This window comes from Pecten maximus, chromosome 18 (genome assembly GCF_902652985.1).
Source record: "Pecten maximus chromosome 18, xPecMax1.1, whole genome shotgun sequence".
Taxonomy (NCBI): Eukaryota; Metazoa; Mollusca; class Bivalvia; order Pectinida; family Pectinidae; genus Pecten; species Pecten maximus.
The window spans coordinates 27,291,396-27,305,143 of NC_047032.1; the positions used below are offsets into that span (position 1 = coordinate 27,291,396).

The window sequence follows — 13,748 nt, forward strand, 5'->3', positions numbered from 1 at the left end:
GTTGTAAATATAGGCCCTAGGGTTTTTCCCCACCCCTAGGGACCAAGTTTCTTCGTTATATTTTTGAAACCATTGAGATCCCCACCCTATAATCAGAAATAAACACAATCCTGATGTAAAAATAGGCCCAGGGGTCTTTCCCCACCCCAAGGGACTTATATATATATATATAGTTCCTTTAAACACAACCATGGTGTAAAAACAAATGGGTTGTTCTCGTACCCCTAGAGAGTCTGGACTTTGTTTCTGGGTTATATCTTTAAAGCAGTCGAGATCCCCAAGCCATAACCATATATAGCATTATTTTACATAACAAATAAAGCTATTAACGAATTGAATATGAACATTATTTTTATGCTTTGATCAAATCCAACCAGGTGAGCGATACAGGCCCTTTGGGACTATTGTTTTATCAAGAATTGCCAAGCTAAATTCTAATACTAGATTATCTGCCCCTAGTTTGAAACTTAAGATCAGACATATACTAGGGACCAAAATCATAAAGCTCAATTTTATCTATAATTTTACCTATATTCTAGAGACAGGGGGCCAGTCTAGACCTTTCTATTTGATGACACTTTAAAAACAATCATTAGTTTTGAATGTTATGGACTGATATCTGATCACTGCAGGTCGACAATATTGTTCCATTCTGAATTTATCCGGAAAGTAAATTATTTCCAAAGAATACAGATATCAACACCTAACACATGGTTTCTTGTTTTGACAGCTTTTTAATGATAACATAATACAAATCACTAGCATCCCAAACATAATGTTGGTTTACATTCTTTTGCATAATAACAAAATGTACAAGTATATCATAATCCTGAAGAGTATTTCATACAAATTACCAATATATACAGTGTGTTTCATACCACTTCATGGTTAAAATCAAGATTATGAATGTTGGCGCCAATCATATGGGTAAAATGACATGGAGTTTCTGCAGGACCACAGGCAAAGATTTATCAAGCACCTGTAACTACATGTAGAAAGGGGAGATAGCTTTCACAAAGCGTATGGGAAAATACTATAAGCTGAAACTGTTTTTAATTTAAATACATTGTATAGATAAGCACTGAATTTCTAATTACGTTTTTGTGAAGTTGCCTGCAATTCTCAAGAATAAATGTTGTGATCAGTCATGCAGTAATGTTTGTACACTGGTATTTTTTTAATCAAGAAAGCTCGGCGTAACCAAACTCCACCAACACATCTTCAATACAAACATCAACGTTCTCAACCGAGGTGTCCACCAGGGAAAGGGAGACAACTTTATTCTCGTCAACCCCTCTCACCAGTCCTACCAGGTTTCTGCCTTCTGTCAGCTCCTTCATCTTGTAGATGGCACCCTCAGTCCATAATCCAGTCCGTTTGGCTGGACGGATTGCTACAACAAACCAAAGATAAATTGCTAACTTGCTCATGTTAATACCTGGTATATGTTTACTTAATCCACTGAAACAGACCATAGAAATCGCAGAATTTAAAATTCTCATCAGTTGTCTGTTTGCAAACAGGAACAGGCCAGGTAACTGGTCAGAATATCAGAGCATGCAATTATGGTCAGTTTTGATAAACAAATACATACTGTATCATAATTTAAAACAGAACAAGATCCAGTCATGAAAGGTCCATATTGCTCATCTGGATATTTCAGTAATCATGAGAAAACACCCTCAGTTATTTAAGTTTTGTTACAATAATTTTCAGTATACTCAGCACCATGCAATTCTGACTTCCTGTATGGGACCCCACCACTCTGCCCTATCAGGATAGATATGTATTGATATTCAATTAAACAAAACAAAAAAAGACCAATGTATTTAATCTTTTCATTATGTAGAAAATGACACAATTTATGATGGTTTATATTAATTAATTGTATATTTGTTTGCTGAACACTGTTTCTGAAATTCAGTTCTCCCTCTGGTGATACTACACAGGTAAACCTTTTTTCCCCAAACATTTTCCTGACTTAGTGTACTATAACTTTATTTATTTATTAAGTTTTTCCTCATTTTTTCTTGGTTTCTTTTCTCCTTAAAACATCAGAAGTACAATAAGTTTTAAACAAAAGATCCAGAGGGCCTGCATAGCTCATCTGAATATTTCAGTAAGTATGGCGAAATATTCTGATTTTAAGTTAAATTTCAAATATTTTCCTACTATTAAACTGACTCTCCCAGCAATGGTTCAAACTACAGGATGATTGAATCCTGTCATTCTTAAGAATAAAAAAGTATTTTAAAGTTTTTTTTTCTTTTTTTTTTCTTCTACATTTCCCTTACTGGGTCCCTTTCTCCCACCCAATGAGTGTCACATTCTTCATTTATGTAACATACAACATTGCCAAATAATTCTCCTGACAAAATTTCATCAAAATTGACGTAGTTTTTCAGGACTAGTAGGGTTTTTAAAAGATTTACCCTTTGGGCCAGGTGAGCTAAAAATTATTGATAATAATAATAAAATGTAATATTATTACAAAGGGCAATAATTCTGTTAATTACAGTTGAATAATTCCCATTTTCGCACTCGCCCAAGATATTGTCGATATCTGGCTGCATGCAAAGTTTCATCAAATTTGGTTGATATCTAGTCGAGTTATCATGTTCACAAGGTCCAATAATAATATCATAACAAAGGGCAATAACTCTGTAAGTTACTGTCAAACAATTTCTATTTCTGTATTCATCAAAAACAAGAATAGAAAATTATATTTTTCATAGCTTAACCCCAACCCATTCTCACTATCCCTGTTAAAAAGCATCTGTTACTTCTGAACAGAATTCATTTATGTGAATACTACTGTACTAAATGCCCATAATCCTGATCACTACAAGCCACCTACCATCAAGTTTTGCCTTGAATGCCTGGAAGGGGAGTAACCAGAATTTGTGTGGAAGGGGTTGAAGCTCACTGGTATCCACAACATTGAATTCCCCTAGGTCAGGATAGTACACAGAAAATAGTTCCGGGCCCACAGCCTGGCGTGTCATCGCACGGTACCAACAGTCATCCTGCTGCCCAGCGTATAGGTGGCCTAACTTCACGTCCTCCTCAGAGAGACTCTTTAACATAGGCATACAATTGTAAACATAAATGACAATGTTATATCTAACTTCATTTATTTGATGACAATATTGTATTGACAATAAAGATTCCATTTATCACAAAAGTTGCTTTAATAAAACAAGGGCCCAATGGGCGCGAATCGCTAGCCTGCTATCCCGTGATCCTTTTTATACATAAACATAATTAAGAACAATTGTATCAGAGACCAGATATATGATCTCAGGGTCTGGCAGTTATTTGAAAAGGTGTCTTTTTTAAATATTCTGACCAATTTAACTCTTTCAAAATTAAATTATGGTCAAGGTCATTCATTTGAACAAACTTGGTAGCCCTTCACCCTAGCATGCTAAAGACCAAATATAAAAGTCCCTGGACCTCTTGTTTTTTTTTCAAACTTCCTTACTGTATCTGTATGAGCAAGACAACGAAGTAAAGTGAAACAGATAATAAGGAAGTTAAAATGGATCTTGACAAAATTGATTCCTTCCTGCAGTATTCCAAATGTACTTTAATGGGTTATACCCATAGGATTTTAATATCTCAGAATTGCAATTCAATTGGATGTGTTGAAGGTTCCGTGAGGACAAAATCAATCGCCTCTGGAGAGATTAATTGATACAAATGTAGTACAATGTACTTTTGAGAATAACAGAGAAATAAATCTCTACCTTATCTGTCTTCCTCTCCGACATGTAGTCATTCAACTCCTGATGAAGTCTCTGAATGTCTGACATTTCCTCAAAGGGTGTAAACTGAAAAATATCAAAACTATCTCAAAACTGGGATTACATAAATAAAACATATTTCAGTTCTTACAAAAGACTGATTATATACTGAAACATACAATTTTATTCTGTGTTATGTGTTACAATAATTTAATATTATCTCAAATAAATTAAACAAGAGGTCCAATGGGCCTTAACGGTCACCTGATTTTTGAAATATTTCAGTAAATTTGAATGAAAGAATGAATTTCAAAACAAATAAAACAAATGATAGTCAAAAATGTGATTTCCCTATAACTATAGTAAAGTTTATCCCCTCCCATGGGGCAAACGCGAGACCCCAGGGCTAGGAAATTCACAATTATGGTAAAGCACCTTAAGACCCTTCGATCTGTGAAGAGTATTTAATTCTACCTTATTTGGGTTGTAAGAAGAAGATTTTTGAAATTTCAGTTAATTTGACCCTTTTTGGCCCCGCCCATCAGCCCCTGGGGGTCAGTCAGGGCCAACATGTACATCAAACTGTCATCCCAAGCTGATAACGTTAACGAAGTTAGAATGAATTCCAATAAAAATCCAACAAATAATAGTCAAAAATGTGATTTCCCTATATAAACTATAGTAAAGTTTACCCCCTACCCAGGGGCAAACGTGAGACCCCAGGGTCATGAAATTCACAATTTTGGTAAAGCATCATAAGACCTCTTCATCTATGAAGAGTATTTGATTCTAACATATCTGAGAGTAGAGAAGAAGATTTTTGAAATTTTAGTCAATTTGACCCTTTTTGGCCCCGCCCACCAGCCCCTGGGGGTCAACCAGGGCCAACATGTACATACCATCAAACTGTCATCCTATGCTGATAATTTGAACAAAGTTAGAATAAATTCCAATAGAAATCCAACAAATAATAGTCAAAAATGTGATTTCCCTATATAAACTATAGTAAAGTTTACCCCCTACCAAGGGGCAAACGTGAGACCCCAGGGTCAGGAAATTCACAATTTTGGTAAAGCACCATAAGACCCCTTCATCTATGAAGAGTATTCATATCTGAGAGTAGAGAAGAAGATTTTTGAAATTTCAGTCAATTTGACCCTTTTTGGCCCCGCCCACCAGCCCCTGGGGGTCAACCAGGGCCAACATGTACATAACATCAAACTGTAATCCCATGCTGATAATTTGAACCAAGTTAGAATAAATTCCAATAGAAATCCAACAAAATATAGTCCAAAATGTGATTTCCCTATATAAACTATAGTAAAGTTTACCCCCTACCCAGGGGCAAACGTGAGACCCCAGGGTCATGAAATTCACAATTTTGGTAAAGCACCTTAAGAGCCTTACATCTATGAAAAGTATTTGATTCTACCATATCTGAGAGTAGAGAAGAAGATTTTTGAAATTTCAGTCAATTTGACCATTTTTGGCCCCGCCCACCAGCCCCTGGGGGTCAACCAGGGCCAACATGTACATACCATCAAACTGTCATCCCATGCTGATAATTTGAACCAAGTTAGAATGAATTCCAATAGATATCCAACAAATAATAGTCACAAATGTGATTTCCCTATATAAACTATAGTAAAGTTTACCCCCTCCCCAGGGGCAAACGTGAGACCCCAGGGTCATGAAATTCACAATTTTGGTAAAGCACCTTAAGACCCTTCCATCTATGAAAAGTATTTGATTCTACCATATCTGAGAGTAGAGAAGAAGATTTTTGAAATTTCAGTCAATTTGACCCTTTTTGGCCCCGCCCCTCAGGCCCCTGGGGGGTGGGGACCATATAATTCACAATTTTGGTTCACCCTCAGCCATGGAAGCTTCCTGTAAAATTTCATTGAATTCAGTTCAGCAGTTTTTAAGAAGAAGTTGAAAATGTAAATTGTTTACGACGCACGATGCCGGACAAAAGGCGATTGCAATAGGTCAACTGAGACTTCGTCTCAGGTGACCTAAAAAGGGAGATACTCTCTCCAGCAACATGCACAAGTGACTGCCAAAAAGAAACTATTTTATAATCATCTTAAAGTCTAGTAATTCACTAAGACAGTTTTCCAAGGAATCACGAGTCTAACCGATATTTCCAGAAAAGCAGCCAATACCTCATACAGAAATCAGAAAGTCAATCAAAAGTCTTACAACATAAATGTTGATTCAACAAACTCATTAAATTAACTCTTTCATGAAATTATTAATACTAAACTCAAGCATTAGTGGAAAATTTGCATAATTGAACAAAACAAGCTCAGCTAAGCAGGTTAAAACTTTGTCCATACAAGTGACAACATCTGTGATGGATACTAGCATTGTGAACCTGTAGCAAAGGAATAAGCAGCTGAAACATTTAAGGCCAAGTATAAAAAATATTTGTTTCATGTTTTGTTCATTTTTTTTTCTTATTCTTTTTGACCTTTTAAGGTACTACTGTAACAGCGTACCATAAATTACCATATAATCATGAATAATAGCTTCACTTTTGTTTCTTTTGTTTATAGAACACATAAAATATTATATTTAGACAAAAGTGTTTTTTCCTGTTTATATTCCTCTTGAGATATAAATGTCGGTTTTTATGCCATTCATCTATCTCTCCTTGACAGCAATAATTGTAAAGTATTAGCTTGTTTGCTGGGCTAATCGTCCTGTAAAAAGCCAGTGTCATTATGAGGCAGGGTTTCCTTGTAGTAGTTGGTGCCAACTCACTGAACAACATATGAAAGGCCTGTTGAATGCTTTCCACAGCAATTAGGGTAAAGTGTCTAGCCCAAGGACACAATCATGACAGCACAGACCGGCCGAATTCTCAACTTCCCGAGAAACACAAACTGACACCGGCAGTGACAATTAAACCATGCACGGACCTCCACCTGAGGTTCTGTGGCTGGTACTCTAACCTACTGAGCTATCCCGGCCCCTCACCTGAGATTCCGTGGCTGGTACTCTAACCTACTGAGCTATCCCTGCCCCTCACCTGAGATTCCGTGGCTGGTACTCTAACCTACTGAGCTATCCCGGCCCCTCACCTGAGGTTCCGTGGCTGGTACCCTAACCTACTGAGCTATCCCGGCCCCTCACCTGAGGTTCTGTGGCTGGTACTCTAACCTACTGAGCTATCCCGGCCCCTCACCTGAGGTTCCGTGGCTGGTACCCTAACCTACTGAGCTATCCTGGCCCCTCACCTGAGGGTCCGTGGCTGGTACTCTAACCTACTGAGCTATCCCGGCCCCTCACCTGAGGTTCTGTGGCTGGTACTCTAACCTACTGAGCTATCCCGGCCCCTCACCTGAGGTTCCGTGGCTGGTACCCTAACCTACTGAGCTATCCTGGCCCCTCACCTGAGGGTCCGTGGCTGGTACTCTAACCTACTGAGCTATCCCGGCCCCTCACCTGAGGTTCCGTGGCTGGTACTCTAACCTACTGAGCTATCCCGGCCCCTCACCTGAGGTTCCGTGGCTGGTACTCTAACCTACCGAGCTATCCCGGCCCCTCACCTGAGGGTCCGTGGCTGGTACTCTAACCTACTGAGCTATCATGGCCCCTCACCTGAGGTTCCGTGGCTGGTACTCTAACCTACCGAGCTATCCCGGCCCCTCACCTGAGGGTCCGTGGCTGGTACTCTAACCTACTGAGCTATCCCGGCCCCTCACCTGAGGCTCCGTGGCTGGTACTCTAACCTACTGAGCTATCCCGGCCCCTCACCTGAGGTTCCGTGGCTGGTACTCTAACCTACTGAGCTATCCCGGCCCCTCACCTGAGGGTCCGTGGCTGGTACTCTAACCTACTGAGCTATCCCGGCCCCTCACCTGCGGTTACGTGGCTGGTACTCTAACCTACTGAGCTATCCCGGCCCCTCACCTGAGGTTCCGTGGCTGGTACTCTAACCTACCGAGCTATCCCGGCCCCTCACCTGAGGTTCTGTGGCTGGTACTCTAACCTACTGAGCTATCCCGGCCCCTCACCTGGGGTTACGTTTCCGGCGCTCTAACCGACAGAGCTATCGCAACCCTCTCACCTGAGGTTCCGTGGCTGGTACTCTAACCTACTGAGCTATCCAGGCTCGTTTTCTTAAGTGTACAAATGGCAGTACAAATGATCAAATTTCTATTATGTAGTTTGGGTTTATGGTATCCTTTGTGACAGTTTATTTTTGTTTCATGTTTTAATATTGCCCACTGTTGATAATACATCTAAACTTGAAGGTACCACTTCTATTTATTGAAAACTTGCAAAACAGGTTTTAACAGAAAATGTAGTTAATAAGTGTGGTTGATTTACTACACAAGAAACATATATTTTTTCAATTGGCCTTTTTTTCATCTGTGTACAAACATATACACTTAACAACAACATAGGAACACGATGGAACAACAGACTGATCAAATCTCCAACATCTCATGTCCAAGTTACTGGGTGCAGTGTAAAGTAGCTTATATAGATAGACAACCTTTATGGTCAGGTTCAATGATTAGTACATCACATGACAGAATATTGACTTCCCATGGGCTACACACATGGTTACTATATGAGACAATACTTCCCGCTCCTCTTGGCACTATCAAATCTGGACATTACAAAATTTGGCACAAGATTGAAATGAATTGAATGTGAAGTCGCTGTTCCTTGCACTGACTATTTCACCATCGGAGGGCCTGTCAGCATCGTCCATTTCATTGTCTGCATGAAATGGACGATGCTGACAGGCCCTCCGGTGGTGAAATAGTCAGTTTAATATTGAAATTGGCATGACAGGCCCTCCGGTGGTGAAATAGTCAGTTTAATATTGAAATTAGCATGACAGGCCCTCCGGTGGTGAAATAGTCAGTTTAATATTGAAATTAGCATGACAGGCCCTCCGGTGGTGAAATAGTCAGTTTAATATTGAAATTATATAATTAGCATGACAGGCCCTCTGGTGGTGAAATAGTCAGTTTAATATTGAAATTAGCAGAGTAACATTTAAGTGTGATGTACTAAAAATATTATTGCCTGCTTAGTGGGCACCATGGCCTGATAGTGTTGTCTCGAGATGGCATAGTACCCTCACCTCCAGCTCAGAAGGGCATGGGTACTATGTCATCCCTCAACGACACTTTACATACTATAGAGACCTCTAAAGAAGCCACTGACATATGCTACATTGTGCATCAACACAAATGGTCTTTATAGACAGGTTTTTTGCTATAAAGAAGTTGTCTTTAACTTAGGTTTGAATGTATATTTTTCTTATATCTTTAACTTAGGTTTGAATGTATTTTTTTCTTATATCCAAATAGTCCATCAGAAGAGCCAGCTTGAAATTTAAAATATGTAGTTTTAAGTATTACTTTGCCAAAAGGAGGTTGTTAACTGTAAAATCTAAGGATTGAAATATTGAATATGGATGATCTCCTCAGGAAAAATTTTAAATGATGGTAAGTTAAGGTGCTAGGAGCAGTTAAAGGCCTAAATGTTTAAGTATCTTTTGTGTATGATTGTGTAGGTGGGATGTATGGAGATGTTGATACTGTTGCTATGGTTACTCACACACGAGTCTGACAGGGGCGGTTGGTATGTAAACACCACCTGGACACAGTAAGTTGACTTTAAACATTACACAAGGCACCAGCCATGCAACACATCAGGCATATCATTTTGAATTTTTACAGCTAACATGCACAGTTAATGCCTATAATAAACTCAAATACCTAAGATTCCTTTATGAACTATTATGAAAGTACCATGGCACATGACACATGTGTAATGATAACAGTCTTGTAAATACTTTTCAAAAACACAATATTTAAACATGGACTAATTAATATGATGATATAAATCTGTGATTTGAGTCTGTCTCTAAGAAAAGTTCTCCCCCATGTTTACTACTTTCATTTCTGAATTAGACATCATGCCATCATAATTATGTAACAATACTATTCATAAGTGTATCAATATTGACACTTTTCCTGGGATTTTTGACCCTAAATATTTGATGACCCGAGATAACACCTGTTGCCATTGTCATGGTGATTACTGTAATCTGTACTATAGAAAAACATCAGTAGACAAATATCTATTAAAAGAGTAAGTTTCAATAAAAAAAGAAGATAGTTGGTTTGATCTTTCGGGTTCTTGCTCTATCAGAACAATATGTTTGAATTTATCTAATGCCCTAAATAAACAGAAAATGTCTTTGACATAATAATTGAAAATTCCTTAAATCTGTCCAAACTAAACAATGAAAAATATTTACACTGAGCACTGAGATATATGCATGTACAACCAGATTTTCATAATCAACATCCTAGTATTTTCTGAAGAATCTACTTACTCTTTGTTCAGAGAACCCAACACTTACAACAAAGTTTGCCGGATCAAAAACAAATCCAATGTGAATATCACAGAACTCGCCGTTTGAAGGGAGTGTATGGTGCGGTGGGACGATTCGTTTGTGGTAGGCTTCCTTGTCCCAGAGGTCCTTATCAGAGTCCTGATCTGCAGGCTTTCCTGTCCTCCAGGTGTACAGACTGCCTGGTTGTGCCGTCCCTCCCGCCGCATCCTCTACACCGGTATCATCATCCGAAATAATTACCACATCCTCCGGACCGGTCGTATCATCCAAAATAACTATCACATCTTTTTCATTAGTTGTTTTTTTCTCAGACAAAGAAACACTTTTTGAAGTTGAATTTTCCATAGAATTTCTGTTGATGTCCTCTTCACATTCATCAGAGATTTCTTCTCCGATTTCCTCCTCACTCTCTTCTGTCTCCCAGGAGTCGGAGGATTTTTGCTTAACAAGAAGCTTGTCTTTAACTGCAAGTGTAGTATTAGATTGCACATTTGTAGAAGAGAACTGTTGGGCAGGTGTGAGTTTTGGTTCCATAACTTTTTGTTGAGTTTCGAGTTTGGAGCTAAGAGTAGCCATATAACTAGACTTGGGAGAAAGATGAGCAGACTCGGAGGTATCTTGTGGTTTGTTGGGAGACGTCACGCCATCAGAGTTATCAGATAAAGATGACACACTACTGCTCTGAGTGTCTATGGATTTGTTAGAGAGTGAGGAATCAAGTGGCCGGTCTGCCGTGTCCGAGGGGCGGTCAAGCAGATTGGCCACACTGCCCAGAGGCGAGGAATGACTGGTCAGCAAGGAGGTCGCTGAGGCTTCTTGGTAAGTCTTGGCAATCAGTTCATTGATGTTAACGTCTTCCTGGCCAAATGTGTCAAACAATATCACAGATAGACAGTCTTCCCTGTAAAAATAAAAATATTGTCAAACAATAGTCACAGATAGACAGTCTTCCCTGTAAAAATAAAAATATTTCATCAATATAGTCATCAATATCCCAATCAAATGTAAACTGAAAACATTGGTAATTATGAATTTGGTTTCAAAAACAACCAACAGAGAAATTGTGATAGGACTGGCCTGCCTGGAAAGTGTGATTGGTTTGGTCTGTATTGTTTAACACTATGTAGGACTGGCCTGCCTGGAAAGTGTGATTGGTTTGGTCTGTATTGTTTAACACTATGTAAGACTGGCCTGCCTGGAAAGTGTGATTGGTTTGGTCTGTATTGTTTAACACTATGTGGGACTGGCCTGCCTGGAAAGTGTGATTGGTTTGGTCTGTATTGTTTAACACTATGTGGGACTGGCCTGCCTGGAAAGTGTGATTGGTTTGGTCTGTATTGTTTAACACTATGTGGGACTGGCCTGCCTGGAAAGTGTGATTGGTTTGGTCTGTATTGTTTAACACTATGTAGGACTGGCCTGCCTGGAAAGTGTGATTGGTTTGGTCTGTATTGTTTAACACTATGTGGGACTGGCCTGCCTGGAAAGTGTGATTGGTTTGGTCTGTATTGTTTAACACTATGTAATATAGTGCTATCTCATTGAAAACGCCTCACATTATACCCCTCCCGGTCACATCATACCCCTCCCGGTCACATCATACTGACAACAGGTGAACCAGTCGTCCCACCCCTCCAGGTCACATCATACTGACAACACACGAACCAGTCGTCCCACCCCACCCGGTCACATCATACTGACAACAGGTGAACCAGTCGTCCCACCCCTCCAGGTCACATCATACTGACAACACACGAACCAGTCGTCCCACTCCACCCGGTCACATCATACTGACAACAGGTGAACCAGTCGTCCCACCCCACCCGGTCACATCATACTGACACCACACGAACCAGTCGTCCCACCCCACCCGGTCACATCATACTGACAACAGGTGAACCAGTCGTCCCACCCCTCCCAGTCACATCATACTGACAACAGACGAACCAGTCGTCCCACTCCACCCGGTCACATCATACTGACAACAGGTGAACCAGTCGTCCCACCCCACCAGGTCACATCATACTGACAACAGACGAACCAGTCGTCCCACCCCACCAGGTCACATCATACTGACAACAGGTGAACCAGTCGTCCCACCCCACCAGGTCACATCATACTGACAACAGACGAACCAGTCGTCACACTCCACCCCGTCACATCATACTAACAACAGGTGAACCAGTCGTCTCACTCCACCCGGTCACATCATACTGACAACAGGTGAACCAGTCGTCCCACCCCACCAGGTCACATCATACTGACAACAGACGAACCAGTCGTCTCACTCCACCCCGGTCACATCATACTGACAACAGGTGAACCAGTCGTCCCACCCCACCAGGTCACATCATACTGACAACAGGCGAACCAGTCGTCCCACTCCACCCGGTCACATCATACTGACAACAGGTGAACCAGTCCCACCCCACCAGGTCACATCATACTGACAACAGGTGTACCAGTCGTCCCACTCCACCCGGTCACATCATACTGACAACAGGTGAACCAGTCCCACCCCACCAGGTCACATCATACTGACAACAGGTGAACCAGTCCCACTCCACCCAGTCATATTATACTGACAACAGGTGAACCAGTCGTCCCACTCCACCCAGTCATATTATACTGACAACAGGTGAACCAGTCCCACCCCACCCGGTCACATCATACTGACAACAGGTGAACCAGTCGTCCCACTCCACCCGGTCACATCATACTGACAACAGGTGAACCAGTCCCACCCCACCAGGTCACATCATACTGACAACAGGTGTACCAGTCGTCCCACTCCACCCGGTCACATCATACTGACAACAGGTGAACCAGTCCCACCCCACCAGGTCACATCATACTGACAACAGGTGAACCAGTCCCACTCCACCCAGTCATATTATACTGACAACAGGTGAACCAGTCGTCCCACTCCACCCGGTCACATCATACTGACAACAGGTGAACCAGTCGTCCCACTCCTATGATCCAGGTTTTTATAGACTCTGTATGCGTCGTCTAGGGAACAGAACCCTTACCCTTCCTCTCAAGGGCAGTACTTAAAGTTAACAAAAGACCAGAAGTGAGGTTTTGTCAAGGGAGACATTAGAAAGAAAAACATTGTTTTTAACAGAAAACATAAGATCCCAAATTCGGTCACCTGTTAGGATCATGCAATGGGGGCAGCATGTACAATTCTTGTCCTACCTGAAAGAAACAATCTAACCTAAAAGTGTTGTGCTCCAGAAATGCATATTTAATGGTGAACAAATTGAAATATTTAACATTTTTTTGGATGATTTTGCCTTGTCATCTTCTTACCATGCTGTTTGAACTTCTTACCTACTCACGACCTCTGCCACACAAGTTTTGCCAAGAGCAAGGTCAAACAATGTCTCCAAGACAGTGATGTTCTCCGACACTTCTTCTAGTCCGTACAGGGAAACTTCTATAGCCTGAAACAAAGAAATGATAAATATCCCATGAAATAGTCACCATGACAATGTATAAACACTATACCACTAATGAACATATAACACACCTCAAACCTGGACAGTACACAAGGCCACAGTAATGGATTAAAACTCTGGGTTAATCATCCATTAAATGTAGAT

At 40.6% G+C, this 13,748-nt stretch overlaps 1 protein-coding gene across 3 annotated transcripts in view; it reads right to left on the minus strand.

Moving 5' to 3' along the window:
- Positions 1-714: 714 nt before the first annotated feature.
- LOC117316104 overlaps positions 715-13,748 on the minus strand; it is an 84,515-nt gene continuing 71,481 nt past the window's right edge. For 2 of the 3 annotated variants that reach the window (XM_033870593.1, XM_033870596.1), the window contains 6 exons: positions 13,477-13,589; positions 10,147-11,041; positions 9,336-9,374; positions 3,750-3,833; positions 2,858-3,077; positions 715-1,393 (listed from right to left, as the gene is read on the minus strand). In XM_033870593.1, the coding sequence (XP_033726484.1) occupies positions 1,182-1,393; positions 2,858-3,077; positions 3,750-3,833; positions 9,336-9,374; positions 10,147-11,041; positions 13,477-13,589 (1,563 nt within the window). In that variant the 3' untranslated portion in view covers positions 715-1,181. The remainder of the gene's footprint in view (positions 1,394-2,857; positions 3,078-3,749; positions 3,834-9,335; positions 9,375-10,146; positions 11,042-13,476; positions 13,590-13,748) is intronic. The other variant, XM_033870595.1, reaches the window with a different exon arrangement.